The sequence below is a fragment of the Triturus cristatus genome, chromosome 4_1 (assembly GCF_964204655.1).
Source record: "Triturus cristatus chromosome 4_1, aTriCri1.1, whole genome shotgun sequence".
NCBI lineage: Eukaryota > Metazoa > Chordata > Amphibia > Caudata > Salamandridae > Triturus > Triturus cristatus.
Window position 1 is genome coordinate 99,142,492 of NC_140585.1, and position 19,894 is coordinate 99,162,385.

The 19,894-nt window shown below is 43.4% G+C and overlaps 1 protein-coding gene and 1 long non-coding RNA gene across 5 annotated transcripts in view; one reads left to right on the forward strand and one right to left on the reverse strand.

Moving 5' to 3' along the window:
• The window catches only part of LOC146839643 (uncharacterized), a 58,467-nt gene extending 44,995 nt beyond the window's left edge, over positions 1-13,472 (reverse strand). The window contains exon 1 of the long non-coding RNA XR_014981117.1: positions 13,430-13,472. This is a non-coding gene — a long non-coding RNA (uncharacterized LOC146839643). The remainder of the gene's footprint in view (positions 1-13,429) is intronic.
• LOC146839642 (uncharacterized) overlaps positions 1-19,894 on the forward strand; it is a 766,602-nt gene that overhangs the window by 592,649 nt on the left and 154,059 nt on the right. For all 4 annotated transcript variants that reach the window (XR_014981114.1, XR_014981115.1, XR_014981116.1 and 1 more), the window contains exon 12: positions 5,417-5,458. Coding sequence is in view for 1 of the 4 variants with exons in the window: in XM_085651730.1 (XP_085507856.1) it covers positions 5,417-5,458 (42 nt within the window). In the remaining 3 variants the exon portion in view is untranslated. The remainder of the gene's footprint in view (positions 1-5,416; positions 5,459-19,894) is intronic.

Sequence of the window (19,894 nt, forward strand, 5' to 3'; positions counted from 1 at the left end):
CCACAGTCTCTTGACCTTGTTGACCTCGATTGGCGCCCGTCTGCCCCCGTCCGGCCAGACAGATCGCCACTGATAGGTTACTAACACTCCGATCCGCACACAACAACCCACGACCAGCGTTAAGTTGCCATACACACACACGTTCGCTCCCCCTATCTCGGTCCAGGTGATCGATGGTACCTCACGATCTCCTTTGGGTGGTCAACAAAATCTATCTCAGGTGTCTTCTACACCACAACTCCCGGGCTGCGCGCGCTCACAGCCTGATCTCACAATCACACGTCATACACATCAACTCCGCAAGACATCACACAACAAATCAACACCGCAATCTACAACATCTCATTTTCATACTCACTCCTGGAACTGCTGCTTCCTGCCGCACTGCTACTCGCCGTCGATGCTCATCTGCTGCCGTCTGCTACTCGCCATCTGATGATTCACCATCACTTATCGTCTTTTGGGCCTCAAGGATCACTTATCCTTATCTAATCTAATTGTCCCTCGCTATCGGAAGTAACCATCCTCTGCTACCAACTGCTCCGGCCCATTTTAGTATCTCGCAATTATCTACTAGAACCCACTCTGGTCGGATGGAACTTTTTACTTGCCCAATAGCGTGGAGGGAATAAACACAATTATCAAAAATACTGTCCACAATCTGTCATAATTAAGGACTCGAGACTTAATCTCTTGGCTCTCTGGCTTTTATTATCAGCATAAAGATTTGCAGATACAAAGTCCTCAATACGAGGCACAACAAGTACATAGGCACTAACACAAATGCTACTCTACGAAGAATCCGCATACGGCTAAAAATAACTAAAAGCACAATCTCTAAAAGCATGAGGTAGAAAACTACCAAGCCAATGTCGATATTAGGGACACTGGACCATACCATCTCTGTCCCTACTCTGTACTAGATGACATCCCTACTTAGCAATCCCTTGAGACCCTCAATCGAAAGGTGTCAGAGTGAAACTTCCTAAGAAGTCTTCACTTAGAGAGCTTGATCTAAGTTGCCCCCTCTAGCTCTTCGCCTACCCTTCTCTGCTCTGGGCTGCTCTGATCTGCTGTCCACCCTCAGGGCGCTTTCCCTAATACAGAACCCCAAGTCTCGGAACACGCCCTTTGCGCCTCCTCTTCTGCGGGGTCGACTTTCAGTAATTTTCCACAGAGCGCTGTCCAGTTCCATCGTCCATCGCTTGGCCTTAAGTCCCAGACGCCATCCGCACTAGGAGTTACGATTGGCACATTCCAATGCACTCCCATGTCTGGCTTTTACTACATAAGTCAATTCATGAACAAAGAGCTTCTCTACTAACGAGCAACTGTCCTTGCACCTGGGGTGAGATCATGCAAGGCAGACATACTTCACATCTTTTAACTTGCAATTTACTACAGCCTAAAACCTCTACTGGAATAAATCCTTTTTGGCCTATTGCCCTTGGCTAACATAAGAAAATACCAGGCCTTTTGCCTCAACGATATATGCGAATTCTGGCCATTACTTCGGTTACACAAGCATGTCTAAATCACAGTATTGACATTTACGTCTTTCTTTCATGTGTGGTCAAACTAAACAGTCTACAGACACGAATTCTAATCTACACGTTTTAACATCACATTGTTCAAAGGACTAAGCTCTATGCATTTCTCTAATATATACACAATATGCTTGTACATAGCTAACACTTCTATTGAAATCGATATAAGTCATACAATTCTTTAATACATTGCACACGAAATACCTGAGTACACATTTGATTATATGCGGGTGCCGACTAACAGTGAATATAACGCACCCCTACGATTTTCAACCTTTAAGCGCTACATCACCTTCCTACCCTGTACCCCTGCAGACCTCACAACCCACTATGACACTATAAATTACTTTTAACAATTACATCAAAAATTATAAATAACTTAAAATTAAAAACTATAATTTAAAATTAACAACCATTTTACAAACAATATATAACATATACAATTAAAATCTGAACTAAAGCACATGCAAATAACTGAAGAAACATTTTTTACAGCAATATTATTGGAAAACAGTATTAAGAACACCAACATTCTTAATAATATTACTTCCCTAAAAATTGATATTCAAGCCCATGATATTTCTGCATCACGATATTAATGTGCCACAATATTTCTGCACATCGATATTAATGATCCAAGATTACTTCCAATAACCATTTATTCTGGATATGTAATTTACATTGAAAGATGTGGTCCAGTTTAGGATCCTTCTGTGCGTAACTCTCGAGCTATGAAAGACCTAATTTAGTGGATGTAACCTGATATTTATTTCACAGTTATCAATACGACATGAGTGTGTAGATATAGTTTCTATGGTACTAATTTATCATGTTGGTAATGACTTTCTATATACATATGAAATGTTTATGAAAGCAGTAGCTTATGTACTGGAATATGATGTTTGGTCGTCTGTAGAAAAAAGGGTAGGAAAATATTTTATAATGCTGTTAATATTGTATAACATTAGAAAAGCATGCTTAACTTGTTAAAAACATTCTGTCTGCAGAAGGAAGAGAATGTTCAAGCTGGTCTCTGCAAAATGGAGCTAACAATGCACACTGATTGGAATTAGAATGATCAGAATGTATTTACCTTGCATGAATATGATGTGAATATGATGTGGATTTTAAAAGCCATTGAAATTCATAAGTTTTGGTTTGGAAAAAATGATGAATTGCACTGTGTTCGACCTGACATCCATAGAAGGGTATTCCAAGGGGTGGGAGAAACTCACGGAGTTCTACTCCGTGGAATTCCACGGAGTCACATAAAAACTCGCTAGATTCTGCGGAGTTCCGTCCACCCCTAAGAGAAACGCGATTAGAAGAGAACTGTGTGCTGGGACTGTGCACTGTTTTTTCACACGCCTCACAACCACAAACAGCTAACCTTTTCTCTAAATGAACCGCATGAGCCACGCAGAAGGTGCTGCAAGGCAGACCATTCCCAGGGGTGACTTCTGAATTCAGTCCTCCACTTTATCGGAGCATAAAAGGGCTTTCACGTGGGCATCTTCCAGTATAAAAAAACATTAGTTTCAAGCTCAGCTGGACGGATCACAGTGACAGCGAGGTGGGGCAAATGCAAGAGAGGCAAGAGCATTTGGGCATACAGGCGTCAGTGGTGGGGGATAAGAACTCCACCTCTTGGAGCTCGGCTGAAGGGATAAGAGCATCATCGGGGTGGGGCAAATACAAGGGAGGCAAGAGCATTTGGAATACAGGCGTCAATGGTGGGGGATAAGAACTCCACCTCTTGGAGCTCGGCTGAAGGGATAAGAGCTTCATCGGGGTGGGGCAAATACAAGGGAGGCAAGAGCATTTGGGCATGCAGGCGTCAGTGGTGGGGGATAAGAACTCCACCTCTTGGAGCTCGGCAGAAGGGATAAGAGCTTCATCGGGGTGGGGCAAATACAAGGGAGGCAAGAGCATTTGGGCATACAGGCGTCTGTGGTGGGGGGTAAGAACTCCACCTCTTGGAGCTCGGCTGAAGGGATAAGAGCATCATCGGGGTGGGGTAAATGCAAGAGAGGCAAGAGCATTTGGGCATACAGGCGTCAGTGGTGGGGGATAAGAACTCCACCTCTTGGAGCTCGGCTGAAGGGATAAGAGCATCATCGGGGTGGGGCAAATACAAGGGAGGCAAGAGCATTTGGAATACAGGCGTCAGTGGTGGGGGATAAGAACTCCACCTCTTGGAGCTCGGCTGAAGGGATAAGAGCATCATCGGGGTGGGGCAAATGCAAGAGAGGTAAGAGCATTTGGAATACAGGCGTCAATGGTGGGGGATAAGAACTCCACCTCTTGGAGCTCGGCTGAAGGGATAAGAGCTTCATCGGGGTGGGGCAAATACAAGGGAGGCAAGAGCATTTGGGCATGCAGGCGTCAGTGGTGGGGGATAAGAACTCCACCTCTTGGAGCTCGGCAGAAGGGATAAGAGCTTCATCGGGGTGGGGCAAATACAAGGGAGGCAAGAGCATTTGGGCATACAGGCGTCTGTGGTGGGGGGTAAGAACTCCACCTCTTGGAGCTCGGCTGAAGGGATAAGAGCATCATCGGGGTGGGGTAAATGCAAGAGAGGCAAGAGCATTTGGGCATACAGGCGTCAGTGGTGGGGGATAAGAACTCCACCTCTTGGAGCTCGGCTGAAGGGATAAGAGCATCATCGGGGTGGGGCAAATACAAGGGAGGCAAGAGCATTTGGGCATGCAGGCGTCAGTGGTGGGGGATAAGAACTCCACCTCTTGGAGCTCGGCAGAAGGGATAAGAGCATCATCGGGGTGGGGCAAATGCAAGAGAGGCAAGAGCATTTGGGCATACAGGCGTCAGTGGTGGGGGATAAGAACTCCACCTCTTGGAGCTCGGCAGAAGGGATAAGAGCATCATCGGGGTGGGGCAAATACAAGGGAGTCAAGAGCATTTGGGCATACAGGCGTCAGTGGTGGGGGATAAGAACTCCACCTATTGGAGCTCGGCTGAAGGGATAAGAGCATCATCGGGGTGGGGCAAATACAAGGGAGGCAAGAGCATTTGGGCATACAGGCATCTGTGGTGGGGGATAAGAACTCCACCTATTGGAGCTCGGCTGAAGGGATAAGAGCTTCATCGGGGTGGGGCAAATACAAGGGAGGCAAGAGCATTTGGGCATGGGTGAGATTGGAGCAAAGCAATTGGAGCCGAAAAGGAGGATGACATGGAGACTCTATAGGAATTGTGCAAGGGTTAAAGAGACAGCATAGGGTGCGAGACCGCAAGGGTGGAAGTATAGCACGGGTTTTATAAAAAAAGTGCATGGGGAGGTCGTTGGTAGAAGCACATGCAGGTGCACAGAAGGGAAGAAATCACAAGGTTGCTGACTTTACTGCCATGTCTGCGGGTGCATCGATACCTCACTGCCGGGTGTACCCCACAGCCTCCCTCTTGGGCGTGCCTCCTTCCCCTTCCTTGCACACTCACTCACAATCGTAGCTCACGAGCACGGCTCTCTGCCGACTGCAGGGTGAACTTTGCTGGTGTAGCAGTACTACCTGCAACTGATTCACGACTTGTGGCATACAACTCTAGAATAAATCCTAAAATATGAGGTATTGAGTGTATTGTTGTATATTCATGTACAGTGCACAATGGAGGAACCATTCAAGCTGGGCTTTTAAGCCAATTTCATGTATTTATTTTAGGTGTGGGACAGGAGGCTAAAGTCACCTTGTTGGGGTCTCTTCTGGCAGAGAACATGAGAAATTGGGTTAAAGAGACAGCCTCCGACCAGTAACCTTTTTGAGTTAATAAATATAAGTATTAGCTCTTTGACCTTAAGCCCTTCACATGTGATGCCATATCCTCATGTTTATTTTTTTGAATCCTTTATATAGCACATCATGAATCTCCTAGAAGTGAAGGAGCCTCTGGCATGGGTAAGTTTTCAAACTGAATGCATTTATAAACAGCTACTAAAATCCTCAATGTCTTGTTCTGAATCACATCAACAATGCAGTGATGGGAATTTCTGTGAACAGCTGTTTTCCAACATTTTGCACAATGATTTGTGTACAGTTTGTTCAGAAATATGACAGGAAGAACATGTGTGCATGCAGCTGGCATGATGAGTGATACAATATTAGATTGCCAAAGGCACTTTATCGGCTTCTAGATCTGCCTGTCATAATTAATGACTTAGACACTATGGATTATGGAGTATTACTGGCTAAACTAAGAAGGACTTGGAGAGTGGTACACACAGAAAACTCTTGGAGTGCCAGAAGTAGAGAATGTCCCCTTTCTTATTATTTTGTGAAAAAAAACAATGGAAGCATAGTATGTTATGTTGATAAAAATTTGTTGAGCGCTAGAATCCCCGGAGGTGTCTTGGCGCTTAGACTAGTTCTGAAAAAGCCATGTTTTAAGGTCCGTTCTGAAAGTGATGAGTGAGCCAGCATTTCTGATATTAAATGGTAGCTTATTCCATTATTTTGCTGTGCCGCACTAGGTACTGCGGCCTCCCCAGCATAAGATTCAGATCCTTGGAACCTTCATGAGTCTGGTGCCTGAAGAGCGTAGTTGTCTGGCTGGGTGATACCAGGAAAAAAAAAAAAATTGAGTAACATTCGTCCGGTGTTGTTCAAGGACTTGTAGGCTAGACATAGCGCCTTGAACTTAATACGCTGCACCACCGGGAGCCAGTGAAGTCTTCGAATTTCCTTGGCTACCAACTCATATTTAGGGACATTTAGTAGTAGTCCTGCAGATGCGTTTTGAATCATATGAAGCTTTTTTAGATATTGTTTCTGCATATTTAGGTAGAGTCCGTTGCAGTAGTCTAGCTTTGACTGCACAAGTGTAGTCACTACCATCCTTTTGGAGTCCTGCGGAATCTAAGGTAGAATCTTCTTCAATTTCTTGATCAGAAAATGGGAGGTAGGCACGATGGCATTGGTCTACTGAGATAAGGTGAGTTTATTATCAATCAGCACCCCCAAGTTTTCGTCTTCTGAGCTCATTTTGGCAGTTCCACCATTTCCGCTGGCCACCAAAGGTCATCCCATCTGGGTTGCAGATTCCCAAAGATCACCACTTCGGTTTTACCAGAATTAGGCCTGAGACAGTGGTTTCCCATCCATCTGTTTATTTCAATCATGCAGTTTTGAAACTGCAATTATGGGGAGGCTTGATCTTTACACGCTGGTATCACCATCTGGGTGTCATCGGCGTATGAAGTAAGACTAAAGCCGAAGTCTTAGATTAACGGGGCAAGTTTTGAAACATAAACGTTAAAGAGTGCTGTGCTAAGCGATGAGCCCTGTGGGACTCTGCATGGAAGGACATAAGGTGGTAATTTAGACGGGCCCAGTGTCACCGTTTGTCTCCTTTCCTTCAGAAAGGAGGAAAGCCAGGCTAGTGCCATGCCCTTAACACCTAGTTTTTCCAGCCGCAATAGCAATAGGTTATGATACACAGTACCGAAAGCCACCGAGAGATCAAGGAGAATGAGGGTGGCAGCTCCCCCTTTATCCATCACCTTCCTGATCTCTTCAGTGGCCTTAATTAGTGCTGTTTCTGTACTGTGTTCAGTGCGAAAAACGAATTGGGAGGGATCGAGTTAGTCATTTTCTTGTATGAACTGAGATAGCTGCTTGTTCATAATTTTCTCCACTATCTTGGCAGGGATAGGTAGTCTGGATGTCGTGCGATGGTTATTAGGATCAGAGTTGTCCAGATTGTTTTTTTTTAATCAGAGGCAGTATTGACGTATCCTTTCACAGAGCCGGAAAGGTGCCAGAAGTGAACATATTGTTAAAGATTTCTGTGAGTGAAGGGCTCACCTCCTTCGCTATATCTTTCAAAAAAGCAGGAGGACAAGGATCTAAAGGGGATCCAGATTGAATTTCTTTGATGTGTTTTTCCACTAGTTCCGATTTAACCAGCGAGAAGCTGTGAAAAATCTTTTGACTGGGATCTAAGCATGGGAGTATATCAATAGGAACAGGAGTGGGGATAGTTTCAAAAGAATCATAGATGTCTTCAACTTTATTTCTAAAAGCCTCTGCAATAGCCTCACAGAAACTGTGATTGTTCTTGGTGCATTTTTTCTTTGGTAGAGATGAAAGCTTCTCTACAACCCCAAACAGTTCTTTAGCAGAGTTCTTCGCTTTTTTAATCTGCCTGGTAAAACATGCCTTTTTTCTGTGATCAGCGGAGTTTTGTAATGAATTAATGCAGATTTATAAATGCTTTTGTCTGTTATATCATAATTTGTTCTCCAGCGTCTTTCGAGTCTGCAACATTTTTGTTTTTCCTGCCATAAGGCCTCGGTAAACCAAGGGGCTGAAGGTAAGTTGCGGATTCCTTAAATTTTACGTGTGAGTACTGTGGCCCCAATTGCTTCATTGAGCCAATCCATATATTTGCTGACTTTTAAGTCTGGGGACACATTTAAAGGTGGTTGTTTCCTATCCAGCTGGAGGCGAAGCGTAGCTTTATCAGCCTTGTTCAAGGTCTTATATGATAATGAGTAGGAAAGCATTTTTGATCCTCATAAAACTGGTGTTGTGGTACTAAATGCTAATTCTGGGCAACATCCTTCGAAGTCGAGTCAAGGGTTCGATAAACGCCCTTTATCCCAGCTACATAATATGACTGAGAGTCTAGTAGGATTGGGTTTAATTACTGTCCCATCCGACTAGACCCCGAGTGGTCCTAATGGACAAGCCATGCAAGCACCTTATTTTCAAAGAAATTGTCACCAGCTACGCCAACTTTCGTGGAATGTAGCAGGGATCATTCCAAAGCTAACAGATGAGGTTTGGGTTCGGTACATTAAAACATTTGATAATATCTCTATCCAGGAAACATGGAGTAGAACGGACGTTACCATAGATGGATATTTGTCGCTAAATGTCTTAGCGGAACCATCACTGTCAGGGAGGGCAAGGAGGGGGACTGGTAACCCTGATCTCAGTGGGGTACAGGGTCAAGACTGATTTGCATATGGCTGGGTTCAAACTGGAATGGCATGGTGAGCAAAAAAACGATGGATTTAGGCCCAGATCTCTGTACTGGGGTGAATGTATGACATTGTTCTGCATTCTGTCCATCAATTGTTATTTTTGCATTTGTCACCCCGAGTGGGAAGGGTATGCTCAGACGTGAGTCCCTTGCTCTCCATGCCACTGGAATCAAGCTATCCTGGCTGACGAGGGCTGAAAGCCCGAAACCGGTCCTAGGATGCTTGTTTCCAGTCCAGGGAGGACCTTGCTTGGCAGTTCGGGCTGGACTGTTCCCATGGGGCACAGGGTCAAGACTGATTTGCATATGGCTGGGTTCAAACTGGAATGGCATGGTGAGCAAAAAAACGATGGAATTAGGCCCAGATCTCTGTACTGGGGTGAATGTATGACATTGTTCTGCATTCTGTCCATCAATTGTTATTTTTGCCTCAGTGGGGTATGAGGCACTCGTAATCGAAAAGGTAATTGATTCACCCTGGTACCAACTGATCATATGTTTTAATTTGTTAGATCTAAATTTATTATTAATCAATTGGTACTATAATATTTTTGATGAGCAAAGCACGGGGGTTATAAATTACCTACAAGAGGAAATTGACAAAATTGCACTAAAATTCTCCCCTTTATGTATTATCTGGGTTGGAGATTTCAACTGAACACTCTGTCAGCAAAGCAGTAACAAAGTGTGCGGGTTGATTGATCTTGATGATTCACCGCTTGCCCATTTTAAACATACTCCCCAGGGGAATGCATTAAACTCACTCATTCTTGTTAGCAACTTATCCCCGGCAAACAATCTAGTGGACAGTTCGGTGGCATACTTCCCGACATTTAAGGGCGGGGCAAGAACCAGTACGATTGATTTTATGTGGATTACCAGGAGGTATTCCGATCTTTTAGAAAATTTCCTGGTTAAACCGAACCCTGCCAGTGACCACAACCCTCTAACAGCCTCTCTTAAAATTAAGGTCCCGAAGGGGATGGCTGTGGACTGTCCTAGAAAATATAACTGTAATCAAGGGGTAAGGTTGAAATGGAATATTCTGGATCATGTCAAATTTGAGGAGAATATAATTAAGTCTAACTTAACTGACGTGATGACCTGTTTAACCTATTTAGCCCCCCTGGAATCCATCATTGGGAGTTTTGAAATCATATGTGAAGATGTGGCAAACAATCTGCATAAATCAGTAAAAAAAATGAATCGCCCTGAATATAAATGGTTTGATTCAGAGTGCTCAGCGGCAAATAGAGCTTTAAAAACCACGGGATAGGGCCTTGATTAAGGAAGCTGGACGGTCTTACAAAAACACAATATAGCGTAGAAAAGAAGAATTGAGACGCCAGGCCTGGGAAGATTTAGAAAAGGCAGGAATGCTAAGAGATTCTAGGTCCTTCTGGGAGGTGATTAATCGTCCAGTCTTCACGGATGTAAGCAGGAACGTGGAAACAAATATAATGCGCTTAGCTTGGGAGTCCCACTTTTCGAAGATTTTTAACCCAAATGACATTAGTCCACAGGTCAGTCAGTCAGATATACCTTTTAATCCTGAATCAGCCCGGCAATTAAGTGTATCCCTGACTTTAGGCGAAGTGGAGGAGGCCCTTAGAAAGGGCATTACCTCTAAAGCCCCAGGACCAGACAGGGTTACTTTGGACCAAAAGAAATCTGGCACTCTGGGGCTCCGTACTATTAAATGTTTTTAGAGCTGCCATAATGGGCCAGACCCCACAATCTTGGAAGAAAGCTGTGGTAGTGCCAATATTTAAAAAGGGAAATAGAAACAATCCAATTCCCCTTATAGATGCCACATGCAAGGTGATGGGGAGAGTAATTTTGGCACGCCTGAAGTCATGGGCTAACAATGCTGGGCTGATATCACATACCCAATATGGGTTTAGGAAGGGAATGGGAACTGTCGAACAGTGCCTCAACTTGTCGATGATCATGGGCAAGTACATAAAAGCTAGGGGGGGGGCGATCCACCTGGCCCTCATGGACTTGTCAAGTGCCTTTAACACAGTGTGCAGGAGCAAGTTGTGGGTGCTGATGGAAGATCTGGGCTTTGAGGAACCACTTGCCACTCTCCTCCACAAACTACATGCTTCCACCTCTGCAGTTATCCGTTATGGCCCAGGGGGAGAAAAGACCAAGCCCGTCGCTTCGACAAAGGGGGTCTGGCAAGGCTGCATTCTAGCCCCGTTTTTATTTTTGGTTTATACAAATGGGCTGGAGCAAGCAGTTTCTGTTAAACAAACACTTGGACTGCCCAAAAATAGCAGGTGACCAAGTACCTTTATTGCCGTATGCTGATGATACAGTTTTGATGGCCTTGACAGCCAATAGCCTTCAGGGATGTTTGGATGCTTTCACCGAATACATGACATCAATAGACCTGAAGGTGAATTATAAGAAATCCTTTGTCATGGTATGTGGGCCAAAGTTAACGAAAACACGAAAATATACAGTGAATGGGACAGTTATTGAGATTTAGCTATTTGGGCAATGTTTTTAACTCTAACTTAAACTGGGATCAACTTTTAGTATACCGGGTGCAGCAAACTTCAAGAGTTATTGAGGGGTTGTTTCGATTTGCGGCCAAACTTAGCCATAAGCCTGTTGCAGAGCTGATAATACTGTATAAATCAAAATGTTTGTCAGGAGCAACTTATGGTGCAGGAGTGTGGGGATATCAAAAGAGTACCCAGATTCAAATAATTGAGAACAAATTATTTATCCCATCTAGCTCCCCTGCATAATTTTGTCACTCGGAGGTGGGTATGGATTATATCACAAACAGAATACACATGGCACCCCTGCTTTTATGGGCGAAAATTTGGTCCTCGGAGGAACTTAATTTCTCCCGACTTGTCTTAAAAGATTGCATGAATTTAGACAACGCAATGGCGGTCCCTTGGTTACGTTACGTTAAACAAATCTTGTATAAGATAGGATTAGACGATTTTTATCATAAGCCTGAGTGTATACCGCCAAACATGAAAATGTCCATAAAAGAAGCTTTTGGATCTGAGCTGAGTATATCATCTAGGCCTACAGATAGACCGGACCCCCCTTTCTTAAAACAGCAACAATTTTATTTGTCTTTTAGCTTGCAGGGCAATGCATGTTTTTTTTAATGAAAAGATTTTGTTTAGGCACACTGCACTTTCTTGTGGCTTTTCCAAAACAGGGGGGGTGGTGTGAGAGGCTACCCCCCCAGTCCTTGTAAAAAAACAGACCTGCAAAATACTATGCACCTTATGCTATTTTGCACAATATATAAAGACTCCAGGGCGCGCTTTCTTAAACCAATTTTAAACTAAAACTGTTTTCGCTCCCATAAAGAGGGTTTTAATTATTGACATTCCTTAGCTAATGCCTCCATTTGCAGCTCTGTGCTTAGATTTATAAAAAAAAAATTATAATAAGGAAACAATATGCAATGTAAAAGTATGTAATTAGGTATTTAATTGCCTTCAAAGATATTTTTTATGCTCTTTGGTAAATATTGTCTTATTTTATGATTGTATGTTTTTCCTGTGAACTTTTATGATTCATCTGGAATTGAATGAAGGTTTCTGACTGACTGAGTAGGATTTAACTACTCCTTCTTTCTGGGCTTTCTGGATAATATAGTCAAATGTGATTAAAGAGTGGTCTGACCACATGAGAGGGTAAACGTCTTTTACTGATAGGCCTGATACAGATGTGAAGATGCCGTCGAGCGTGTGTCCTGCTTCGTGCGTGGGCTTGTGCACCACTTGGGAATGGGATAAGCTTAGTGTCCCTAGAGTCTCTAGGAGAGAGCTAGTGTCCTTATCCCCCCTATTTTCCAGGTACACATTAAAATCGCCCAGAATGGTGAACTCATTGGTGGAGAGGATAGGCTGCATGAGGTGCCAGGGGGACGGTAGGGAAGTATGCCCCTGAAGGTTTTTTTAGCAATTACTTCCAAGGTGAAGTGCAGTGCTTCGTAGTAAGGGGAGGGAGCTGGTGAATAAGTGCCTTTGAACGTTTCCCTGTATATTACAGCCGCTCCCCCTCCCCTCTTAATTGGCCTGTCATCCCTAAATGATAGAAAACCCAGCGGGCTGCTATCACAAAGTCTGGATCTGAGGCAGCATCGGCCCAGGTTTCCGTGAGGAACAAGAAAATTAACTCATGTGATGATATGATGTCTGCGACATCATACTTATATTTGGCAATGGATCTGATATTAATAAGGCCACAACGTACTATTATCTGGTCTGGGAGTCCTAAAAACTTTACCTCACGGTTATTTATGGTAGTAGAAGCTCCTTGACCATCTGTTGCAGTGGGAGCTAGAAGCCACAGGCACATTTTTGTTTTCCATGCGCTTGATTTTTATTAAGATTAAGAGTACAGCAGCTCCCTTAGACATGGGCGTGCTGATAGAGTTCCTGGCCTGTGTACCTCACTGGATTGATAGTTAATGGACCAGCATTTCTGGCCCTGGGCCCAGTCCAGGCGCAGACGGGCTTGCCTTTGGCGCACCTTCGGCACCCTCTGCACGCATCCGCTGTGCGGCCGCACCTTAACAGATGGTGGAGACCAGACTGCACGCCGCCAGAAGTGTAAAAACTGTGTGCCAGCGGAAGTTGGAATCTGTGCAGCAATGCCCTCCACACAATCGGCACGTCAGCCGCGGCTGAACCGAGCAGGAGACAGCGGGAAGGGAGAGTATGCGCCGAACAATACAATCGGGGTAAAATATGACAAGTACCGAATCTAAAAACACTGATTATACAGGTTAAAAGGCTGAGCTAAGATACTAAAAGGTCCCAGTATGACCGTCTCTGTGATCCACTTTACTAAAATAAGGACTTTTCAGCAAATAGCACGCAATGAGCAGGGCTTACTTAGGTCTGCTGCGCGGCCGCACCATCCTCAACTAATATAGTGTGGGATGGCGGAGACTAGACCGCTCACCGCTGGAAGTGTAAAAACTGTGGGTCAGCGGAAGTTGGAATCCGCGCTGCAACGCCCTCCGCACAGTCGGCACATAAGCCATGGCAGAACTGGGAAGGAGACAGCAGGAAGAGAGAGTAAGTGCCGAACAATACAATCGGGTTAAAACATGACAAGTACCGAATCTAAAAACACAGAATATACAGGTTAAAAGGGTGAGCTAAGATACTAAAAGGTCACAGTATGACCGTCTCTGTGATCCACTTTACTAAAATAAGAACTTTTCAGAAAATAGCACGCATGAGCAGGGCTTACTTAGATCCTAATGATTGGTGACAGAGAACAGGAAAATCGCACTGAGGAAGTCCTTATGTAAAAGGATGAAACTTTTTGGCTTTGTCTTAGGCTGTGTCCTTGGCTGTGCTACTATTTCTATGTGCAAGAAAAGAAGGAATAGATTAATTATAAAAAATAAAATAATATATACTCTGTGATGTTCATTTTTGCTATTGTGTTGTTGTAACCTCCTAGTGTTAACCTTTTTCGTGAAATTACTATATATTGTAGGTAAAATAACAAGTATATCTGTTTGTACTCCTTCTTTCTGTGTTTGTAATATGTTATATTGGGGCCTTGTGAATGATTGGCTCTAGGAGTGAACACTTTGCTAATTAAGGGAACAACATTGAGTGTGGTATAGGGGTGGGCGGAATTAGCGAAATTCACTTTCGCAAATTATCGCGAAAATGTTAAAAATCGCGGAAATATCGCGAAGATGCGGAAGTTTTTTCCCGCCCGCTCGCGGTATTTTCTGCGTGGTCGCGGCTTGCCAACTTACCCATGCGGTTGCTCACGGGCGCAGCCATCTTGTTTTCACTTTTCTCGCGGTGCATGATCGCGAGAAAAAAGACGTGATCGCGCGACGAATGACGTTACTGCGGGCGCGAACTGTCGCGAGACAGCACAAATGGCTACCAACAATCCAACATCTCGTGGAGAACGCGACCGGATCGGGAAAACTTGTCGGCGAACGCGGGGATTCAGGTAAGGCGATCGCGCGCACGCGAGAATGTATTATTTTACAGCGCGAGCAAGCAAAAAATTCCCGGTAAAATGCGGATTGCGGAAATTTTGACATTTTCGCGCTCTCCGCGGAACGCGAAAATGTCAAATTATCGCAATATCCGCGAGCAGAACGGTATTTTAGCCCAGGCCTAGTGTGGTACAATTTTGCCACAATAGTTCAACTATTGATTACTACCTTGTAGTTGTTTAGTAAGGCACTTGGATCTATTTGTAGACACTTTTGTAGCAGGGAGGCTTTAAAAAGCTTGTGCCTTGTATATATGCAGGTGGTATTAGGGAGGGTTCTAATGGCTTGTTCGCGGCTGTGCCTTGGCTGGTTAATTACTTAATATTTCGTTACTTCAAAGAGGTGACACCTTTTGCTTCAGGGTTATGCCCGGGAAGGCACCATCCTTTAAGATTAAAATGTCAGGTCTATATTTGCCCAGGAATAAAGAAGGAGGAAACAGACTTTTTTCAAATGTGTCATTCAAGAATGTGGTGTAAAACAAAAACAGCCCAGGTCATGTGGTAACACTGAGGATTTCTGTACTGATGCACATAGAACCTTATTTGGAAAAGTGATGGCATTATTGCATCCCTCCATGTGATGACTGCTAAGCGCACTGGTAAACTCCGCAACATGGCGGTAGGCGTACTTTTTGCTGTGCTCGAAGTGTAGTGCGCAATGGCAAAACTCTACGAACTGGTTTACCGCCCACCACTTGGTATCCCTTCCTAATTTGTTTTTATTTTTTATTTTCTCCTCATCTGCCCAGGTTAACAAAAGGTAATAATCCATACTCCGGGGTCTCCCTAGATGTAGCATCGTCCAGAGACCTTTTGTTTGTAGACCTAGGATTGATCACTCTACAAGTTTCTTCCCATACTCCAACCATAGGTAGCCTTTTATCGACCAGACCCTCTCTGGAGCACCACCGCATAATCAAGCAATATTGTATAAAGGCCTAATCATCGGACTATATACGTGCAACAGAGTTTACCCAGTTCTCATAGGGGAGCCAGACCTCATTATGCTTAAGTTTAGATGCTCTATCTAGCAGAAAAGTATATTTTATTGAGGCCATCCATTCTACTTTATTCAGGGGCGTAGCTTTTATCCAATTCTTGCATATTTCCTCACGGGCAAGCAATATTAAATAAAATATCATTTTTTTATGCTTTGTGACAAGGATTCATAGTTATCCGGGAGCCCAAAAAAGACAAGAGATTCACGTGGAGAGTCCCTCCAAGTATTAAATATATCGTGTTACTTACATCCAGCCAAAAATTCGGGCAGTCCAAAAACATATGTTCGTCATTACCTTTTTCTTTCCCGCGTTTAGGGCACCTTGGCATAACGCCTTTCACAAATTTTGACAGTAAATATGGCGTCTTATAGACCCTGTGGAGACAGAAAAGGTGGTTGCCCTTTAAATTTGCGGCACGTACCGTGGAGTATAACATGTCACAAGATACTTGCCATAGGTCTTTCAACTGCTCTCCCAGCTAGCTCTTTTCCCACAGTGTTGCTGGTAGCGTCTGCATCCGATCTCTCCACTAACATCCAGTACCATCTTGCCTCCTTTTCCCGGGTTCCTTCAGTTCTTATTGAGGATTCTAATTCATTAGAAAATCCCGCACCTAAACCGTCAGTGAAGCTCCAACTCTTTATCTGAAGATATTTGAATCATGACAGTTGCCTATTAGCCATCTCCTGGGCCTCCTCTCAAGAGAGTAATACTCCATCTACCATCAGTTGACCCCAAGTTGTTATCCATGCTTCTTTTAAAGGATTAGCCAAACAATCCTTGGACCACTCCGGAGATCCAGGAGAGTCCCAGATAGGGGACAAAGCAATATAGTAGTTAATGTTAGATTCTCTACTGATTTTATGCCATGTTATTGCAAAGCCTTGCAGAGTCTTAAGCCACACTTTTTAAAATAAGCGTGGGTCACCATATTTATGTATAAAATCGTGCTTACCCCTTTGCACATCAGAGAGCATAGCTTTAAACAGCTTCCCTATATCGGAGCAATTTGGTTTGCTTAGTAGACATTTCCCTCCCTTTAATAGAAAAACCCACGCACAATAAGATAGATCAGGCAGTCGTACGCCCCCTTTGTCATATTGTCGTCCAAGCTTTTTCGAAGCAATTCTCGTACCTTTTGAGGCCCAGATACAGCTAGTAATCTTTAATTGGCCCTTTTAAAGCCATTCATCCTTAAAGGACATAGGGATATTCTGAAACAAAAAAGTAAACTTGGGGAGGATAAGTTAACCCGGTCGAAGGCCTTAGTCGCATCCATGGTACTAACTGGCAGTGGCACTTAAAATGTGGTTGCTATATCTATAGCTCCAATTAAGTTACAGGTTAAATCTTTGATTCCCCTACCATGCACAAAGCCCTTCTGATCTTCATGTAAAAGTACTCCCAACACCCCACTCAGCCTATCTGCTAATATTTTAGTAAAAATCTTGTAGTCCGAATTAAGCAATGAGATAGGCCTGTAGGAGTCGCAACAATTAGGTGGATTATCTATAATGAGGATCAGAGTGACAATGGCTTAATTCCAAGAAGGAGGGATCTCCCTGCCACGTTCAAAGATCTCAGTAAACGGCCTGGCCATTACAGGGACTAGATATTTCTCTAGCTTTTTATAAAATTAAATCGGAAGACCGTCTGGTCCTGCAGCCTTATTCGCTTTTCCTGTTCTAGTAGCCACTAATTTCGGCTTCTGTAATATGGCTATTAATTACTTCCCTTTGGGGTTCAGACACTTTGTGGGGGGCTTCTCAACCCAACCAATCTTCCACCTCCCCTCTCAGTGTAGTTACATTTTCAGAATAAACTTCCCCAAAATGGTTCAGTAAAGCCTCTTCTATGCCCTCCCTCATCCTAGTTAAGCACCCTGTCCCATCATACTTCAGTTCTTTTATAAAGCTTTTTGCTTGGTCGTTTTTTACTTTTCAGGCAAGTAACATGCCACAACCTTCTCCATAACTAAAATTGGCCAGTTTCCCCACTTGCCATCTTTCTTGTAGTCTTCTTTCCAGTACGCCTACTAGATCCATTTTAAGTGCCTCAATAGATGCTACCCCGGACTATCTCTTCATCCTGTAGCTGTTGTTCAATTCGCTTAATCTGATCTTTAAGATTAGCTAGTTCTGCTTATTTTTATAGGAATTAATAGATGTTATTTTCCCCCTTAAGAAGGCCTTATAGGCATCCCATACTATACCTATTGGGACACTATCTAAATTATGCTAAAAAAACTCTTGAGATTCCAGTCCAAGTTTATCCATCATCTCTTCATCAGACAGTATGACACGATCGATAGTCCATTTCCTTTGGATCACCATGTTTGGAGGGACAAAAAGTATGGTTATGGCCGAGTTATCAGACAAATGAGATCCCACATGACTGGCGTCCCTAACCTGACTCTTTATTGATCGATTAAAAAGAATAGGTCTATTCTTGATTGGTGTCCATATTTTATTGAAAATAAAGCTTTTTAGGGACCCCTTCCTCTCCCTCCAAATATCAACCACCTAGATTCTTTATTGAATTTATTATTAAAGAACGTGATTTATTATGTGTAGTCATTCTGCTTTTGGTGGAGCATTTAGACGATCATCTAGAACCACATTAAAATCGCCTGCCATTATAATGGGGTTTGGAAAATCCAAGAGTTCCAAGAGTAGATTACCAAACGGGGTAGGGTCATCTAAGTAAGGGCCGTAATAGCCAACCATGGTGTAAGCCTGCTAATAACATCTCACTTTAGCAATTACCCATCTACTGGTCTTGTCTACTCTACTTTCTTCAATTAGTATCTGAGGATTAGTTTTTACAAGAATCAACACCCCTCTAATAGTGAGTTGATGGTCCGTACATATCACTCTCTGAAGCCATCTTCTGGATTTAAAAACCTCACTCATTTCTTTACTGGTTAGATGAGTCTCTTGTAGGATTATGATTTGGACCAGAGCATCTTTTAAATACTGCAGGATCTTTTCCCTTTTTGCTTCGCTCTGAGACCATTGACATTCCACGATAAACGCTCTATCTGTACCTTCTGGCTGGGAGTCCTTATTTACTTCTTATCCCCACTATTCCATTAAGGCCACAGTTCCTGATCATTTGTTGAGGATAAACTTTTTTTTGTATTTTTTCCCTCTGCTCCCCCACCCGTGCACTCGATTCAACCTGTGCCCCCTCCTCCCCTCCTTTTGAAAACCCTCCTCTTACTTCTTCATAGCCCAAGCCTAAGGAGGCCCTCCGAGGTTAAGAGACCTATTCTTAAATTTAAAAGTATATACTGCCTAGTTGAGCTAGTGGTTCTATATTCAGGTCTAAAGTGCAAAAAAAAGAAAAAAAGTGCACAAAAAAACAATCAACGTACAAGTGAGGATATAGTGACTCCGCAGAGAAGTAGACAAAATGACAGTAAAAAGAGATGTAATCTCTACCTTTCCTACTTCACCCCAGTACCTGATAGGGATCTGAGGAATTCTCATGCTTCGTCTACCCTGCGAAAGGTCTGCATTTTATTATTATGCATCACCCTCAGACTAGAAGGAAGTCTTCATTGAGTTGTCGCACCAAGTTTTCTGAAGGATTCAATCACGTTACCGAACTCCCATTGCTTGTTGGCCGTAAATTGAGAGACATCTGATCTAATATCGAAGTTGATTCCATCTACTAATAGTTTTTTCTGTCTTAAGGCTTTTGTGAGTATTTCTTCCTTGACTTTGTAGGTTTGGAAATTAACCAGGATTTTCCTTTTTTTAAAATTTGAATTTAACCTAAATGGGTCTCTATGGACCCTCTGCATGTCTTTAACCAGGTCTTCTACTGTGCACTCCATATGCACTCCCAGTTTAATCAGTCGTGCCAAAAATACCTTAATATCCTCACCCTCTGTCCCTTCTTGGATTTTTAAGATGCAAAGATTATTTCTTCTCTGGTTGTTCTCTAATGATTCCATATTTTCCTTCCACAGAACCTCATTCCCCTTTAGGAGTGTAATCTCCTTCAAAGTTGGCCTCAGACTGCAGCGTTAAGTCTCTCACTGAGTTTTCTATCTGCGAAGTCCTAACCGCAATGTCATCTAATTTTTTTTCCAAACTATCACAGGAAACTCTAATCTATTTTTGATTGGTTTCGGATATTTCAAATCTGTTTCTAACCTCAGTGGTTAACATGTGAATAAGATCCGAGACTGACTGATGTTGTGACTGACCTTGGAGTTGATGTTGAGTTCGCCCTACCTCTTTTGGGCACTCCTCCCCTCCACTCTCCAGAGATTCTGGTGGGCCTTTGCCAGATGTTAATTCTGGGTGGGAG